Raw genomic sequence first — 17,245 nt, 5'->3', positions numbered from 1 at the left:
CACTTATCTTATCGGAAGTTTTTTCTACAACCCGAAGGTCGTGGCTGGTCCCTCCGCAAAATCTGGCTAGCTTTGGCAGGTGAACTTCTCTTTCTGTATAAATTTTTGCGACCTTGGGGTTCAACACCATACGTCTGGTGATAGTCTATCGTCGACATGAAGCTCACGAACCCGGGCACCGTCCCGGTTTACACCATCTCCGGCGCATCGACTGCCAGGCCCCTTCCCGACTGGCTGGCGCGCAGGAGAAAGCGATCGCTGAAGAATGATCTCGAGTACCAGAATCGTGTTGAGCTTCTGCAGGATTTCGAATTCGAGGAGGCAAGCAACTGCATTGCAGTCAGTGAGGACGGCGAGTGGTCGGTCAGCGCAGGAACATACAAGCCTCAGATCCACGTCCACACTCTTTCGCAACTTTGTCTGTCTTTTGCACGCCATACCGAGTCCTTGACTGAGAAGCTCGCCATTCTTTCTTCCGATTACTCCAAGACCCTCCTCCTACAAACCGACCGACGACTCGAACTACACACACCGATGGGACTTCACTACGGCATTCGCATTCCCCGATATGGCAGAGACTTGGTCTACGATAGGCAATCAGCCGAGGTCTACGTTCCTTCCGTGGGTGTCGACTCAGACGGGTTCGGCGAAGTGTTCCGTCTCAACCTTGAGGTTGGAAGGTTCATGAAGTCGTTCCAGGTTGATGTCGGTGGGGACGAGCCTGGCGCCGGCTTGCAAGGAAGCATTGGCGCCGGCAGTGTGAACACGGCGGCCATCGCCGAGAGATCACACGGACTGGCTGCGTTTGGCACATCAATCGGCACTGTCGAGTTCTGGGATCCGAGGTCAAAGTCGCGTGTCGCCCTTCTGTCCAGCCAAGAGGGTGGCATTACAGCACTTGACTTCAGCAGCTCTGGGCTGTCGCTAGCCACGGGTTCCGCGAACGGCATGGTGCAGCTATTCGATATGCGCCGACCTATTCCCCTCCTTTCCAAGGATCAAGGTTATGGCTTCCCGATCAAGAAGTTAATTCACATGACGACCGCGTCTCAAGAAAAGAAGGTCATGTCGGCGGACAAAAGAATTATCAAGATCTGGGACGAGCTAGATGGCGAGCCGTTCACTTCCGTCGAGCCCATCGTGGATCTCAACGACGTGGCCTGGTGCAAAGACACAGGCATGCTTCTCACCGCCAATGAAGGTTTGTTTCAAATACAAAGTCTATTGATCCGAAAGCTAGCTGACACTCCCGGCCAGGCCAGCAGCAACACTCGTTCTTCATCCCCAGTCTCGGACCCGCCCCGAAGTGGTGCTCCTTCCTCGACAACATGGTTGAGGAGATGGCTGAAGAAGTCCCCACGGAAACCTATGATAACTACAAATTCCTTACCCTCGCCGAGCTCAAGTCTCTCAGCTTGGCCCATCTCATCGGCAAGACCAATCTGCTCCGCCCTTACATGCACGGTTACTTTGTCGCCTCGAAACTGTACGACCAGGCCCGCCTCATCGCAAACCCGTACATCTGGGAGGAGGAGAAGACGAAACGTATCAAGGAGAAGGTGGAGAAGGAGCGCGAGAGCCGCATCCGCGGCAAGAAGAAGGTCAAGGTCAACCAAAAGCTCGCCGACAAGCTCCTTCAGCGCCAGGAGAACAGAGAGAAGGTGGATGTCGAGGCCGGCATGTTGGGCGACGACCGTTTCGCCAAGATCTTCGAGGACGAGGCGTTCAAGGTCGACGAGACGAGTCGCGAATACCACCAGCTCAACCCCAGCAGCACACCATATGCGCGGTCTGGAGCGCCTGTCAGGGATTCTCAGGGCAAGGAGGACGATTCCAACGAGCCTTCCCGGCAGCCGAAGCAGACCCCAGCGGATATTGTCATGAGGGTTTCTTCGTCGTCCAAGGGCAATGGCCCGAAGGACACAGCATTGGGGTCCCGCTCACAAAAGTCGGGCAGGGTGTCCAAGGTCCGCGGGGATGTTGTGGGCGAGCGACAGGTCAGCTTTGTGCCGGCACCAAGACACAAGAAGAAGCCCCAACAGTTCGATTCGGAGCCGAGGGAGAAAAAGTCTGGTCCGAGGAGGAGCGCGAGCTCCAACACTTTCAGGAAACTCTAAATTCAACGCCTAACAAGAATACCCAACGGCCATGTTTTACACAATGGAGGTTCCTCAAAAGCTCTCTGCACCAGGCTACCGTCGAGCTGCTGAGTTCGTGAACGCGCCAAGGGACAGGTGAATCCTGACAGCCAAGCTTCCCTTATGAGCCCTATTTCCTTCCCCACTTCTTCTTGTCCTTCAACTGCAACTCTATCGCCATACCCTTCTCCAGGTCTTCGGGCCGGAGTCGAGGAGTCGGCGGTACATCATCAAGCTTTGTACGGCCGCGGCGGGACCTGCCGAGGGAATCCTTGACCTCTTTGGGAAATTCGGTTCGACGAGGTGTAAGAGCTGTGACAACCTTACGCGCCGACCGGCGAAGGTTTTCTCTGATTTTCCACTCGCGCTTTTTGGCGACATAGAAGAGAACGGCCATTCCGACTGTCATGCGTCAGAGCTGCGGTTTCGCGTCTGCCAAAATGGAAGGAAGACTTACTGCCGAGGGCGGCGATGATGGAAACCACAACAATGATGGCGATCAAGGCCTCTTCGGAGATGCTGATTGCACCAGAGCTGTCGCCAGAGGCACCAGCCTCGCTATCAACGGCATGATCTGCGGCCCCGGAGTTTTCCTGACCGCTCGCACCATCACCGTTATAGTAATCTTCGGTGGCGAGAGGGAAATCGTGCGATGTTTGGGATGCCATGATGTATCGGCAAGATGTGAGGACAAGGGTGTAAGACTTGGATGTTTGTATGATACCGTAACGAGGGGACGGTTGGTAGACGGCCTTGTCGAGCAATTTGCACAGCAAACCCCGTACGACAAAGTAGATAGATGGAACGATACCCGGTGCAAACGAGAGCGGCCCAGCTGTCGGTATATACAATCCAAAGTCTTTTGCTCAAGCCGTCGGCTCATCCAGATGTTCTTCAACCAAGCCAGTCAACCCCATGTCTGCCATGCGGTCACTAGGTGCCCCTGACCAGCCTGTCACCCCACCTCGTTCCATGTGATGGGCGCATGCAGGTCTCTTCCCACGTATCGTCCCCGAGACGATATCGTCGCTTTACTCGTTTCGTGAGAGGATTGGCTCGTAGACAGTGCTTGTCGAGACAAGTGCCAGTGTGCCGTGATGCGTTCATTGGTGGTGGTGATCACTCGAAGCGCCGGCATGCGGCGCCTCTGGGCATGCACCCCTGAAGGGACCCACCAATCAGCAGATTGGTGCCTTGATGGGCGCCTCCAGGATTCAGACGTCGTTCGCTTTTTCCGCCGTCACATCTTTGCTCACTCATGCACCGCCGAATCAGTGCACGCGAGGAGCATGGCGAGCTGCAGTCCTGGCGGGGTTTCTTAACGGCAGTGATATCGCTGGCCGATCAATAGCGCCGGTGCACGACGTGGGCAACGGGCACTGCACTGCTTTTCTCAGTGTGATGGGCTGTTGTGATGGGTCTAACGACGTGCTGTCGCCCTGCATCTGGCTCCGAAGTCATCACAGCATTGTTGTTGACCTTGTCACACCGTTAATGCTGGTACAACTGACTGCGCCCTGCCTTCGTCCGATGATAGAGTTGATATCTCGCTCGTTCGGCAGCTTTGGACATTTTTGGGCTGTATCATTTACCGCCCGGCTCGCTGGCTCCTGGAGACTGGTAGAGCTGCTTGACACGTCAAAAGTGTTGCCAAGTTTGTGTCCGCCCACACGATCCCTGTCTTGTGTGCTGATGAGCGGATTGCCGAACCGTGGGAGTGGTCACGACTGGCAGGAACATGACTGCCGAGGGCCGCATTGTTGCAGTTACGCCATTTCGCAAGATGCAGTATTGTCTGCACTTGATCAATGCGCCTGTACACGGCGGTGGAATGGAAGCAGGCGCATATGACAGTATCAGTCATCATCGCTTCCCATACATAATCTTTGACAGTCATGCCTGGATCGAGCATCTGCGTACTTACCTCAATACCTTAGGTACCTTAATCACAGCTTTCGGTATCAACATTGGCAAAAGGCACCCAAAGCAAGTGCAACGGCCCAATGCTGTGGCCAGCAGGGTGATGAGATGACGGCAGCGTCACCCCACATGAACGTCCGTTTGGCAGCAGCTGCCCTTACCATTATCTGAGTGCTTGCCGTCTACACTGAAAACAAAGCGGCAAGTGCCTTACAAAGGCCGATCTTGAAATTGGCAAGCAAGTGGCAGCTTCCTCTCCTTAGGTACTTCCTCCTCAGTCATTACAAATGGTTGCAAATATTGGCTTTGGGGTGCTGGAACGTGGCTTCCCTGACAATCCGCGCAGGACGAAGACGAGGAGTGACACCAGGATTTTTTCCACTCTCGTGATATGCCCTCATCTCCAGGGTCAGGACTGTTCCTGAAACCCCACAAGCCTGGTGGCCATCTCATGTTCTCGTCAGGGCCAGGGTTTTTCAATCGCGACGAAAGCATCATCAGCGTCGACACCAGCATTGGGGGCTCTTCTCATTTGACTTCAGCCTCTGCCTGTCTAAAAGGAGCCTCGCAATCCCCAATATCCAAACAGGCACAGGTCACACCGCCAAGCACCCAGGGCCAGACCTCGGAGTCGTCGGGTCATTGTTCAAATCACTTGCGTCCGAACACATAGTGTCGTGGTTTGTCGTTCCCTGTGCAAGCAGAACCATGCTGTCGCCTTCGCTATTGGGAGCTCACTGTGGCCCTGGCCCGACAGCTAGCCAGGTCAGTAGCGATGTCTCGAAGAACGCCTCCGTGATCCCTGGATCATCAGATCGCAAGGCTTCACCAGTACAGCAATGTGATGAGGAGATAGAAGAGTCTATTCTGGTGGAGGACTCTCAAATGAAGTGTCCCAGGACGGCCCAGTCCAACGATACCCCTGGCGCTGTTAACACTATACCTGGTGGTTCTGACGGCGCCATCGAAAAGCAATCCCTGAAAGCAGGCCAAGTGAAGCGCTTCACTAAGCCAGCTACAAGCCTGGAGTCTGTCGTGGACGATACCGGTTATTCGTTCCAGGCAGCACCCTCTTTTAGTCGGGACCAGTTCTCTGGACCACAAGCTAAACCATACGTCCCCACAGCTCAAGATGAACGCCAGCCAAAAAGTAACATCTCTGCGGCTCAAAACTCGGGAGTTGACTTCATTGTATCTGATCCACAAACCATGGGTGTCGATGAAACAACGCACTTGACCACTGAGCCTGTTGCTGGCCAGCCTGCACCAGTATTAATGAAGACTGTGGTAGAACACCTACCCTCCGACTCGTTCACACGGCCCCGGTCACTCAGCTCCCCCAAATGTATCAATAAGGCTCCTGAGCCACGCGAGGAAGCCCTCGCTCCAGGTGTTTCACGATACTTCTCGGGTTACGGCAGCTCAGAGGCGCGGAATACGTCTCGGCCTCTTAGTGGCCCCGGATTACAACCCAACAGCACAGAGGATCATGATCGCCACCCCAACTTCAGCGCTGGCTCCCCTCTCCAGCCCACTGAGCAGTGCTCGAAAGATCGAAGTATCCATCGGGATGACCATCTTCATAGCATCGAACAGCAGACGCCATCCATACCAGAGACCAATAGCAGGAGCCTCAAAATAGCAACAACTTCAACAAAATTCAGAAACTCGGGTGCCAGTACAGAACATAGCGATCGGCTGACTCGAGGGCGAGTCGACCACAGTCCGCGTGGTTACAAACCAGATGTTCAGCTGCATCATTCTCCAGGCCGGATGCGATTTCCACAGAATTGTCCAGATACACCCGCCCCCCCAGAGGCTGCTATGGCAGATTTGGCGATGCCTAGTGCACGTAAAATGAAGAACGTTGACTATGACAGCCGCCGTTCGGGTCACGCACATCAGACAAGTCGCCCTGTGTGTTCAATCAAGCCTTCGAGTCCATCGGCCTATTCCGCAATGTCAAGAGACTCCAACACTTCGAGACGTCGAGATTCAGCAGTTGAAAAGAGCAAGTACCGCTCCGACAGCCGAGCCGAAATGCAGAAGACGTTTGCCGAGTGGACTGCTAGACTTGAGGACTCCGAGAGGAAGGAGAAGAAGCTAAGTGCTAAGTTGCAGCTGCAAGCCGCCCTGATGAGTGGGAAATGCGATACTATTGAGCGTAAAGAGGCCGAGGTCGCAGCAATGAGAGAGCGGATAGAGGTTGGGAAACGCCAGTTAATCAAATGTGGTCGTGAAAGGGATTCTATCGCCGCAGATTACGACCAACTCCATGCTGATACTCAGGACCTCCAACAGAAATACAAGCAGGTTCAAGCCGAGGTGAAAGAGATGCAATGTAAAAAGGCTCAGGCAGATGAGGAGGTTCAAAGGTTGAAGAACGAAATTGAGGAACACAAAAGCAGGTATGGCAAAATGGCAACGCGACTCGCAGACTACAAAATGCGCTTCAACGAGGCTCTTGACGAGCAGCAAAGGTTCTACAGGCATCAAAAAGCCTTCGTTGACCGAGCGATCCTGGACGCTGAAGAAATGAAGCGGAAGAGTCATGATGAGAGTGAACGAGCCATTGCCAGAGGAGAGCTGGTGCGCGACGATCTCTCCAAGGCTCTTGAAGCTTGTCGTGCATTTTCACGGAGAGAATCTGACACAGGTGAGTCGTCAATGAACTCAAGCTCTAGAGTCCCCTGGCTGAAACACGTAAAGTCAATGCCACGCTCAGAGATATCGAGGCAAAGCTACAAGATACTCAGCAGCAGCTTTTGCAAGAAGTGGAGAGATCAAACAACCTGGAGAGTCAGCTCGACGACCAAAATCAACACGACAAGTTATCGGAAAGTTTTCGAGCGGGGATGGAACAGATCCTAGCGCAGATAGCGAGTGACAAAGAACTCACAAAAGCCGAAGAATCTGATCTTTTACTCAAAAGGCAAGGTCATGACGCTTACAGAATAGAAACTGGGCTGACCGGGATACAGAGTGGATGAAATACTTGCAGCTGTCTCCTCACGCGACCAAGAGCTCCAGCGCCGGGATGAGATGATCAACGGCCTCACAGCGGTGCTCAAGGGGCATTTCGATGAGCTTGGAGCTGCGCTACGCACAACCAACACCAGTCAGGTGGATTTACGACATTCAATGACCCAATTCCAAGAGAGCATCCAGAATCAGCTCAGTACGCAGTTGGAAGGACACTGCTTTCGCGAGGCAGATATGCGCCAGGAGCTTATTGAGATGGCTGAAGAGAAGACTCAATGTGCGACGCTTCTCGATGTTCGATACCGCCAACTAAAAGAAGTTGAGCTTTCGCATGAAAAGAAAACGGAAGAAGCCCAAGGCCTGCGCCTTCAGATCGCGAGCCTCGAAAGTACTGCAAATCAGGAAGCGACTATGGCGGACGATATCGCAGAGCTTCGACAGGCATTGTCTAATAAGGACGCCCAGAGCACCATCCTGCAGCAGCAGATTCAAGACCTCAATGTAACTCACCAAAACGAAATTGCTCTTCTGAAAAAGAACATGGAGCTTGAAATCTCTAGGCTGCAGGAAGAGGCTAACGTCAAGACATTGAAGATCTGCGACATGGAGAGCCAACTGCGAGACCAGGCTGAAATGCGCCAAAAAGACACTGGAGACATCAAAGAGAGTCTTGCGAACATCCATGAGAGTTTGCAGCAGAAAAGGGAGGAGCCTCTTCGTTCGATTGTCAGTGACACTATCGATGCTGCGATGCAGACGGAGTATCGCGGGACAACAAATAGCGGATGCGACGTTGTTTTCGAGGATACTATCGTCGTGCGTAGCGACGTCCGAAATGAACAGGACGCGTCTCCCAGGCATGTTCCTACCCTAGAGCAAGATGCAACAGCCGAGACAGCAAGATTACGCAGAGATCTGGTTGACGCCGAGCAGCGAATCGCCAATCTAACTCATAGGCTAAAGAGTCCAAGTCAGTCTCCCATGGATAACAACGCTCTCAACAGGCTCAAGCAAACCAACAATGAGCTCTTGGTGGCCAAACAACAGTTGAGAATACTGGAGGAGCGTGCAGTAGATGTGGAGGGCATGAACGAACAGTTCCAGACAATGCTCGCGATACAACGAGTCCTACACCACACGCACCAGTCTTGTTTGGCAGAAACAGAAGCAGCCGAGACAAGGATGAGCAACACTGTTGGCCCTGCTCCTGTTAGACAGTTCGATTTGGAATCTGTAAGCCTCGAACATTCCAAGCCACGCGGCGATGAGCAAAACAGCTCTCAGCACGACCATGACAACGATGTCTCCCCTACGGCGGTCGTCGTCCAGCTCCGCGAGAAACGTATCGTGCTACGGACACCTAGTCAATCAGAAGCGTGCGAAGCCCTGCAAAAGGTGTCCAATGACGAAGAGCGCACACAGAGAAGAGTTATGGGACCGACAAAATCGATACTGCGTCGTCGCCCTACCACTGACTCGAAGGTGTTTGAGCCCATCTCAGGTGGCCCGTTTAAGTTCACTCCAGCCATAAGGAAAAGCGGGCTCCCCTCAGGCCTCAGGGCATATGACCAACCGGTGGTCGGGCACGTCAAGACTTTTGACCATGTCGCTGACAATCGTGCCATGACAAGGTCGCTCCAAAGCAGCGCGATGGGCCACCATGCAAGGTTCCGAGAGTCTGGCCTACTTAGTCCCATAGAACGTCAGCGGCGTGAGCTGCAAGCCCCAGGCCCGAGCTTGCAGGCAATCAAAGGCAAGCGGCCAGGACAGTTCGAAAGCGTCACAGAAAGCAAGAGACCACGGGTGGACGATGACATCGAAGATGTAACGGAAGCAGAAGAGGTCTCCCGTCACTTTTCGACCAAACCCGGCAGCTCTGGCGCGACAGCGGGGCCAAAGTTGTGTCCAGCAGAGCAGCGTGATCGTCCGAGAAAGGTGACGAAGACATATTCCAAACTGAATCCTGTCAAAGAGACGATGGCCGTTTCTTGATCGACTGAAGCTGTCATTTTGTTGTGGACGTGTTTCGGCGGCACAGAAGCGCTGGATGAGTAGGCATCTCAACAAGACACAAGTTGTCGGGCGGCATGCCTCGAAGTCTCTCTGTACTTGTTATCATTCTTTTCCCTCGGATTAGATTGGACGCAGAGGTCAGCCAAATTTGGGACGATGTGGAGGCGGGCTTATTGTATGCTACAAGGTGGCGATTCTCATGCAAAGATTCTATCCATTGCAATCCATTTGTTATTCTTTCTCTAGAAGAAATACTCCTTGAAGAACTGGTATTGTTGGTACATCGTCTCGTTCTTCCCTCCTCACGCATGACTAGAGAGCCGTGGGAGATACGGGCGAGCGCCCCGTGATATCGTGTCATTGTTGGTACATCTGTAAATACTGGTCTCGACTTTCAAGGCTTAGGCGCGTCTACCTGCCTTTCCGCTTCTGCTCGAGGAACAAGACTTTCCTCCTGACTGTAGTGTTGTAATTAGCGTTGAATATTGGAAAGCAGGCCGTTCGACCGAACGGGAGAGGCTCGTCGTTGCAAAAACGCTTTGTGTCGGGAGGCTATGCGAGCGATGGACCCAAGACGGGCAATGCAGAAGAGGAACAATGACAGACGTACTGATGGGATCGTATTTGAGCATGCTCATCGGTGAGGCGGTGCGGGTGCGGTTGAATGTGTAGAAGAAGCCCGTCATGGCCATGGACAGGAGGCGGACGGTGATGACACGGGCCTTGGCTGTGTCGGGCGGGCGCGTACGTTAGCCTTTGGACGCAGTCTTTGCTTCCGATCGCTGGAGGAGGAGGGGGAACATGTGGCCTCACTCTTCTTCGCCATCTTGGAGGTCTTGTTGGACGTGGGGGTGGTTGGCGCTGGTTCGGAGTCGTGAGGAATTGAGCGTGCGCTCCGGCGTACGATGGGGTTCAATGGCGTCGACGTCTCGGTATCGGGAAGTTTTTGGATTCGAGATTCGACGGGAGGAAGGACGGGCCGATGCTCAGTATGTAGCAGCTGCTGTCAGCTGGGAGCTCACGGAAAGATCGCATGTCCAAGAAGTGGAGCTGCAGCTGGTACGTGCCTGTCGCTCTACATGGTACTTGTAATCACGTCTTTCTTGAGTGGTTGCTAAAATGAGCTGCTCCTCCAAAGCTTTAAGGATCGGATCGGTCGGTCGCAAAGGTGAAACCGTCTCTGTACCTGACCTTGGACCAAACCTGGCAACAAGAATTCCACGTCTGGATCATCACGACCAGTTACCCTGCTGCTATTTCCAGTCCCATAGCAGACCGAAACCCGCAGCGACAGTTACAGTTGCACGGCTGGCCCCGCCTTCCATTTGCGTGATAGAGCCTCGCCTCGCCGCTGCCCGCTCCGTGTCTATCGCGCTTATAGACGTTTCTTATCAAACGAACTGGGGGGAACCTCTCTTCTCGACCACAGGCCCCCTCCTTGCCAGACCAGCCTGACTCTCGTCGACCCCCTAGTACCTCGTGGCTCGTGGCCCGGCGGGACTTTTCTGACCGACCTGGACCCTAATTCATCGTGGTGTGCTCTGTTCCGTTTTGGTCTGGGCCTCAACAGAGCAAAAGGATCGGTGAGGAAAGACCGTGTGTGAGTGTGTCGCAGCAGCCCGCAATAAGAGACCAGTCTTTCGCCCTTCTCTTCTCTTTGCTTACTCCCACTCTTCTCTCTTGCCTTTGCCCTGCGACGCGCATCAAGCCTCCCTCCCCCGACGCATCCAATCGACTCGACCGCCTGCATCCGTCATGGCGACCGTGTCGTCGTCCGCGACTCGTCAGTCCCTCGCCGCGCTTGTGCGGCTGCGACACGATCCAGGCGTTGCCTTTGCTGGTCATGTCAGACTGGCGGCGGCCAGTCGCAGATCGCTGTGTCTGGCACACTCGCGCCTGCAAGGTGAAGCTCCCCACTTTCTTTCTCTTACGTTTGAGCACCTGTCGACATTGATCGAGCAAACAATCCCCCCCCCCTCGCACGCCGACCCTTCATACGCAGACCCCTCGTACGCCGGCTCCACGTTTTTATCTCGAGTGAGCTATCGCGTCGAGCTAGCACAATTGACTTATCGCATCCATCGAATCCATCGAATCCATCGACCACAGACCACAGGCCAGATCAAGTCACAAAGCCCTGCGCCTTTGGAGGCTCTTGGCAATCAGCAAGCTGTGTATCGAGAGAAGGAAAGCTATGACTCAAGCTTTCGCCTTGTACGCCTGTAACCCCCAAAGATGTGTACCCCCAAAAGTGGCCCCAAACGACGCCTATCCACGACCCTCGCCGCCTCGAAACTCTCCCCGGCTGCCCCCCCCCCCCCCCTCCCCCCGAAACCGGAGTTTGCTCTTGGGGCAGGGATCCAAGTCAGCGAGGTAGCTCCAGACCAAAGAGCCGTCGGACCAAACACGCGGCAGACCGCCCGCCGGCTGCCCGGTTACCATCGCTCGAAGGAGGCTGTTTTGGCACTTGCAGCTGGGGAACTCGGGAATTGGACTACCCTGATCCATGACGAGCAGATACCGCGGGTCAGGCCGGTTGACCAGTGTCGACGCCGCATCCCGCGTCCCAAGCCCGACAGGGCCGTCCGTGTCTTGCCATGACCAGGCTTTCTACCTGCCTGCCAACATTGTTGCCTACTCGCATCAGGTGCAGTGCTTCAGGTGCTGTGGGAGAACGGGTCATCAGACGACACGACAGGAATAGTGCGCTGATCATCCCGCTCACACCCGCCGCGTCGGTTTCGTGGGTGGCATGTTTGCTGTTCACACGGCCCACGGTCGAGTGTCATGGCTTGGTTGGGCCTTGTCTAGAGTCCTAAGTGAAGCTTGTTCCTGACATTGATTCCCCATGCCCCCTTCAAAACCCATGCTGTCCGCCACGTCGTTTCCCCATCTGCGATTGTTGCACTTTGACTTTGCTATGCCGAAGACTTTTTGCACCCTGATTCACCCGTCTCAAGAAGGTAACAGCCATTAGTGTGGCCATACGTTTCCAATTCACCTCCACTATTACCTACAAATTGCTCAGTCTCTGCTCTCCTAGCATACAAATAAAGCGGATCCGCAGGCGGTCTGTTCGAGTCAGCCTGTTAACTTGAATTTGCGACGCTTTCTAGATACCCCGCGATCTTCAACACAGATTGCCCCGCCACGCCGAGCTCACCACCAACAACCTCCCTCGACGCTTCCGTTCGAGAGTCGCAGCAACAGCAACCAGCAGCAGCCTTTCCGACAGCAGCGACGCGTCATGTCCACAAAGCCCGGCCCGCGCCTGAACGCGCAAAACATCAATCCCAATGTCGTCGCCGCCCAGTACGCTGTCCGCGGCGAACTTGCCGTCAAGTCCGAGGAGTACCGAGCGAAGCTCGCCAAGGGCGACAAGGACCTTCCTTTCGACCAGGTCATCTCCGCCAACATTGGCAACCCCCAGCAGCTCGACCAGAAGCCCATCACCTTCTTCCGACAGGTCCTGAGTCTCATGGAGAACCCCCTGCTGCTCGAGCACAAGGACGTTCTCACGAACCAGCTGGGCTACAAGACCGACGTCATTGAGCGTGCCGAGTGGTTGCTGAGCAAGGTCGGCTCTGTGGGCGCCTACAGTGCCAGTGCCGGCGTGCCTGCGATCAAGGAGAGCATCGCCAAGTTCATTGAGCGTGAGTCACAATCGACCCCTCCCTGCACCCTGCCAACAGCAACGTTTCGCCCTAACAATTCTTCTCTAGGTCGCGATGGCTTCCCTGCCGACCCCTCCAAGATCTACCTCTCTGGCGGCGCATCCTCGGGCGTCAACACTCTGCTCAACGTCATCTGCGCCGGCCCCAAGACGGGCGTCCTCGTCCCCATCCCCCAATACCCCCTCTACACCGCCTCTCTCGCCGTCCTCAATGCCACCTGCGTGCCGTACTACCTCGACGAGGCCGCGGGCTGGGGCACCGACCTCGACACGATCCGCACCGCACACGCCAAGGCCAAGGAGGCCGGCACCGACGTCCGCGCCCTCGTCGTCATCAACCCCGGCAACCCCACCGGTGCCTCGCTGCCCGAGGACAACATCCGTGCCATTCTCGACTTTGCGCGCGAGGAGAAGCTTGTCGTGCTCGCCGACGAGGTCTACCAGACCAACGTCTTCGAGGGCCGCTTCTACTCGTTCAAGCAGGTGCTGCGCGCCCTGCAGTCGGAGAACAAGGACGGCAAGTTCGACCACCAGGAGCTCGCGTCCCTGCACTCCGTCTCCAAGGGCATGGTCGGCGAGTGCGGCCACCGCGGCGGCTTCTTTGAGCTCGTCGGCTTCGCCCCCGAGGTCGAGGCCGAGATTTACAAGTTTGTCTCCATCACCCTCTGCGCCCCCGTCGTCGGCCAGTGCATGGTCGAGCTCATGGTCCGGCCCCCCGTCGCCGGCGAGCCCTCGTACGAGCTCTATGACCGCGAGTACAGCCGCATCTTCAACGGCCTGCGCGAGCGCGCCGTCGCCCTCCACAAGGCCTTTTCCGACATGGAGGGCGTCGAGTGCGGCACGCCCCAGGGCAGCATGTACCTCTTCCCCACCATCCGGCTGCCCGCGCGCGCCGCCGAGGCCGCCGCCAAGGAGGGCCGCAAGGCCGACGAGTTCTACTGCCTACGCCTGCTCGAGGCCACGGGCATCTGCGTCGTGCCCGGCAGTGGCTTTGGCCAGAAGGAGGGCACCCTGCACTTCCGCACCACCTTCCTGGCGCCGGGGACCGAATGGGTCGGTCGCATTGTCGACTTTCACAAGAAGTTCATGGACGAGTTTCGTTGAAGTGCATGCATAGACCACAGTGAAGTGCACGCATGATGATCAATGACAGATGCTCGGAAAGATGGTGGAGGAACACTGATGAATCGAAGACACCTTCGTTTTCCTTGGGACACTGAAGATTGCGGCGGAGGAAAAAAAGAAAGAGGCCATGGGGGTTGGTTAGCAGCCATGGCATCCAGAGCGTTGCATAGAGCATTTTTTTGGGTATGCGATTCAACACGTGGTGTGAATGCGTGAAGTGACCGTGACCGTGACCTCTCCACATATCCCATATCACCGCGCAGCCCATCATCTCCATCTGGCTGGTCTATTGTGAGGTATCGCTATCATACAGATAATCGCACACAAACTCATCCCTCTTGCCCCCGCCTGCGACGCCGCTCTTGTCTACGCCCTCTCGCTTCCCCTGAGGCGCACGGCCTGGCCGTACTTTTGCAGCTTCGTGATGAGCTGGTCACCTTGGCGGACGACGTCCTGGTACTGCTTGTTCTTGTCGTCGGGTCGGTTCGTCTCGATGACGCCCTTGCCGGAGACGCGGTCAATCGTGCAGGGGATGCGGCCGGCGGCGATGAAGCGGGCGAGGTCACTGCAAACATGTCAGTCAGTGTGAAATCTCTTGCTGCCTCTTCGGCACGACACTGCCGAGTGTGCCTTGGAGAGGGGAAGGGGGACATACCGATCGAGGAAATCGACGGTGACGCCAAAGTCGGTGGCCATGGTGTCGAGGCCGACGACGCGGTAGCTCTGCAGCAGCTGCTGGTAGGCGCGGAGGCGCATCTCGCGCACGAACCACTGCTTGTGCTCGTGCAGGTAGCGGTCCTGGGCGAGGAAGGACTCCTCGACCTGGGCGAGGGCCTGGAAGAAGAACTTGTAGCTGCCGTTGTACAGGCTCGTGACGAGCTGGGCGAGGGGCGAGAAGTCGATGGCCATCTCGGCTTCGGGCTGCTCGGTGCTGGAGCCGAGTGTCGTCAGGTTGACCGCCGTCTTGGCGCCTTTCTTGACCGAGGTCGAGGCCTCCTCGGCCGAGCTCGAGTCGTCGGCGCCGGGGCCGGCGCTGAGGGCGCCCGAGAGGGCGAGCATCTTGTCCTCGCCGTCGCCGAGGATGGCCTTGATCTCGGGGGCGTCGACGACCTTGCTCTTGAAGTCGACGCGTTTCAGCGAGACGGAACCGGCGAGCACAGAGTAGACGACGAGGGACGAGTACGTGCAGAGCTCGTAGCTGGTGAAGGTGGAGAGGGAGTCGAGGAGGAGGGGCGCCGCGGCAGCGTAAGAGCGGATCGTCAGGAGGTGGAGGCCTTCGTAGGCCTTGAGACGGTTGCGACGATCCCAGTCACCGCCCGACTCAACGAGTGCCTTGGCACGCTCGATGTGCTTCTTCGTCAGGAGCTTGTCGCCGTAGAAGAGGCCCATGCGGACAATGGCGAGGACGAGATCGATTTTGGTGCCGAGGATGCCCGTCTTCTCAAAGACGTCCTCGTATGCCGTGATGGCGCGGTCCTGTGCCACGCATGTTAGCTCGCTCGCAACGTCAACGTGGCAGTCCGAACGGTGCAGGCACCCACCTTGTCGCCAACCCGCGCCCAGAATTCAGCCCTCTTTCCTCGCGCGGCCTGGACCTCGGTGTCGCCAGCCTGCTCCACCGCCTCGTCCTCCTCTTTCTGGATGCCCTCGAGCTCGGCGTCGTTCTCTGATTTTAGCTGCTTGTACAGATCTTCGTCCCACGGCAGGTTGATGGTGGTCTGGCTCTTGGTGGCGATCATGCCGACGAGACTGGACTTGCGGCTGGGGGGCTTGCCAGGAACGGACTGGCTCGACCCCTCGCCGACAGTGTTGAGGATGCCCTCGAGCGGGTGTGCGAGGAATCGGTAGAAGGGCGCCATCTTGTGCTCGGCGATGGCATCTTGGAGGACCTTGACAGCGGCCTGCTGGACTGACTTGGAGGCGTAGGGGTTGGTGAGGGTGAAGACATGCTGGGAGAGAGGGAGGAGCGGCCACTTTGCGTATTGCGGTTCGGAACCCATGGTGGCGGATGTGACGAGTTCCCTGATGCAGATGTGTTGATCGCAAAGGAATGGCAGCAAGAGCTGGGACGGAGATGGTCGTGGGGTGAGGAGTGTGACGTTGGCGGGTTTGATGTTGGAGTTGATGATTGCAGCTTTGGAGAGCTTTCGATCGTCACAGATACACTTCGAAGGTACAAGGTGCCGCTGCCAGTGGTGGGGTGATGTGATTGGACAGCTGCCCTGGTCCTGCTGTAAGGTGTGTGAGGCTCCAGCGCAACACGTACTGCCCATCACCTAGCAGCCTGGCTTGCCTGGGTACCTAGGTACCTAGGTACCTAATGTGGTGTGTGCCTGCCGTAGTTCAAAGGTGCAATTCTACGGTGCACCTCTACAGCAAATCGTGCAGTGGATCCGACTTTCTTCATCCCTGCCTTGCCTGCCTCGTCCGTTTGAAGCTAGTAACAGAGCTCGACCTCGACCCTTCCTTCGGGTCTGCTTCCTACCTGCCTCGTACCTACCCTGAATATTCAATCAAAACACATTGTTACGAACAAGACTTTTACCTCTCCTTTCTGCGTCACTCCAACGCTTCCATCACTAGCAGACTCGCTCGGATCCTTCCCATCATCTCATCATGGCCGACGATCGGTACGGCGACGAGGAAAATCCCCAGCCATACAGCGCCAACAACCTCGACCCCCCCAGAAAGCGAAAGGCAGAGAACACAGAAGAACTTCCGCAACCTTACAACGCGAAGGAGCTCCAGCCCGCTAAACGCCGAGCCATGTCGCCAAACGAGCACCAACCCCGCAAGCAGAAGCGTCCGGGCGCGCGCGCGCGCATCTCCGAAGCCGAGCGAGAGGCCATCCGCCAGCGAGCCCTCGAGAGAGATCGCGCACTTGAAGCTGCCGCCTTGGCTGCACCTCTCGAGCCCCGTCAACGAGGCATCAACGATGTCGTGACGCAGCATTACAACAGCGTCCCCGAACGAGGGCGCGATTGGAGGAGAACCGACAGTAAGATCAAGGGCCTCCGATCTTTCAACAATTGGGTCAAGAGCTGCATCATTCAGAAATTCTCGCCTGACGAGGACTATACTCCTGCGTCACGCGAACAGGGACGCTCGGGCGGCCACGAGCTGCTCGTTCTCGACATTGGGTGCGGCAAGGGCGGCGACTTGGGCAAGTGGCAACAGGCACCTCAGCCCGTGCAGCTCTACGTTGGTCTTGACCCCGCCGATGTCAGTATCGACCAGGCGAGAGAGCGCTATCGTCAGATGAGCAGTCGTGGTGGAGGCGGACGTGGTGGTAGGGGTGGCCACAGGCGGCCCCCTCCCCGCATACAAACGACTGCCAGTTCCATGTCAAAGACTGCTACGGTGAATCCATTGAGGGACATTGACGTCGTCCGGC

General features: G+C 56.3%; 6 protein-coding genes across 6 annotated transcripts in view; 4 read left to right on the top strand and 2 right to left on the bottom strand.

Annotated features, from left to right (window-relative positions):
- Window positions 1-156: 156 nt before the first annotated feature.
- VDAG_05541 (WD repeat-containing protein) lies at window positions 157-2,117 on the top strand (the record flags this gene model as incomplete). Its single annotated transcript, XM_009652436.1, has 2 exons — window positions 157-1,201; window positions 1,258-2,117. The coding sequence occupies 2 exons, from the start codon at window positions 157-159 to the stop codon at window positions 2,115-2,117; spliced, it is 1,905 nt and encodes a 634-aa protein (XP_009650731.1).
- Window positions 2,071-3,249, bottom strand: VDAG_05540 (uncharacterized protein). Its single transcript, XM_009652435.1, has 2 exons — window positions 2,596-3,249; window positions 2,071-2,540 (listed from the first exon to the last, which is right to left on the bottom strand). Exons 1-2 carry the CDS (start codon window positions 2,804-2,806, stop codon window positions 2,269-2,271), a joined length of 483 nt encoding a protein of 160 aa, XP_009650730.1. The 5' UTR covers window positions 2,807-3,249; the 3' UTR covers window positions 2,071-2,268.
- Window positions 3,250-4,766: 1,517 nt separating this feature from the next.
- Window positions 4,767-9,032, top strand: VDAG_05539 (uncharacterized protein; the record flags this gene model as incomplete). The annotated part of the gene is made up of 3 exons (XM_009652434.1): window positions 4,767-6,714; window positions 6,768-6,995; window positions 7,060-9,032. 3 exons carry the CDS (start codon window positions 4,767-4,769, stop codon window positions 9,030-9,032), a joined length of 4,149 nt encoding a protein of 1,382 aa, XP_009650729.1.
- Window positions 9,033-12,300: 3,268 nt separating this feature from the next.
- VDAG_05538 (alanine aminotransferase) lies at window positions 12,301-13,830 on the top strand (the record flags this gene model as incomplete). Its single annotated transcript, XM_009652433.1, has 2 exons — window positions 12,301-12,706; window positions 12,776-13,830. 2 exons carry the CDS (start codon window positions 12,301-12,303, stop codon window positions 13,828-13,830), a joined length of 1,461 nt encoding a protein of 486 aa, XP_009650728.1.
- Window positions 13,831-14,191: 361 nt separating this feature from the next.
- Window positions 14,192-15,851, bottom strand: VDAG_05537 (26S proteasome regulatory subunit RPN7; the record flags this gene model as incomplete). Its single annotated transcript, XM_009652432.1, has 3 exons — window positions 14,192-14,416; window positions 14,507-15,327; window positions 15,393-15,851. The coding sequence occupies 3 exons, from the start codon at window positions 15,849-15,851 to the stop codon at window positions 14,218-14,220; spliced, it is 1,479 nt and encodes a 492-aa protein (XP_009650727.1). The 3' UTR covers window positions 14,192-14,217.
- A 616-nt stretch (window positions 15,852-16,467) lies between these two features.
- Window positions 16,468-17,245, top strand: part of VDAG_05536 (mRNA cap methyltransferase) — a gene marked incomplete at both ends in the record, with an annotated part of 1,449 nt that continues 671 nt past the window's right edge. The window contains one exon of the mRNA XM_009652431.1: window positions 16,468-17,211. Coding sequence (XP_009650726.1) covers window positions 16,468-17,211 — 744 coding nt within the window. The remainder of the gene's footprint in view (window positions 17,212-17,245) is intronic.

This window comes from Verticillium dahliae, genomic scaffold (genome assembly GCF_000150675.1).
Source record: "Verticillium dahliae VdLs.17 supercont1.10 genomic scaffold, whole genome shotgun sequence".
Taxonomy (NCBI): domain Eukaryota; kingdom Fungi; phylum Ascomycota; class Sordariomycetes; order Glomerellales; family Plectosphaerellaceae; genus Verticillium; species Verticillium dahliae.
Note: the sequence above shows the minus strand (reverse complement) of the source record. Positions and strands in the feature narration are given on the sequence as shown.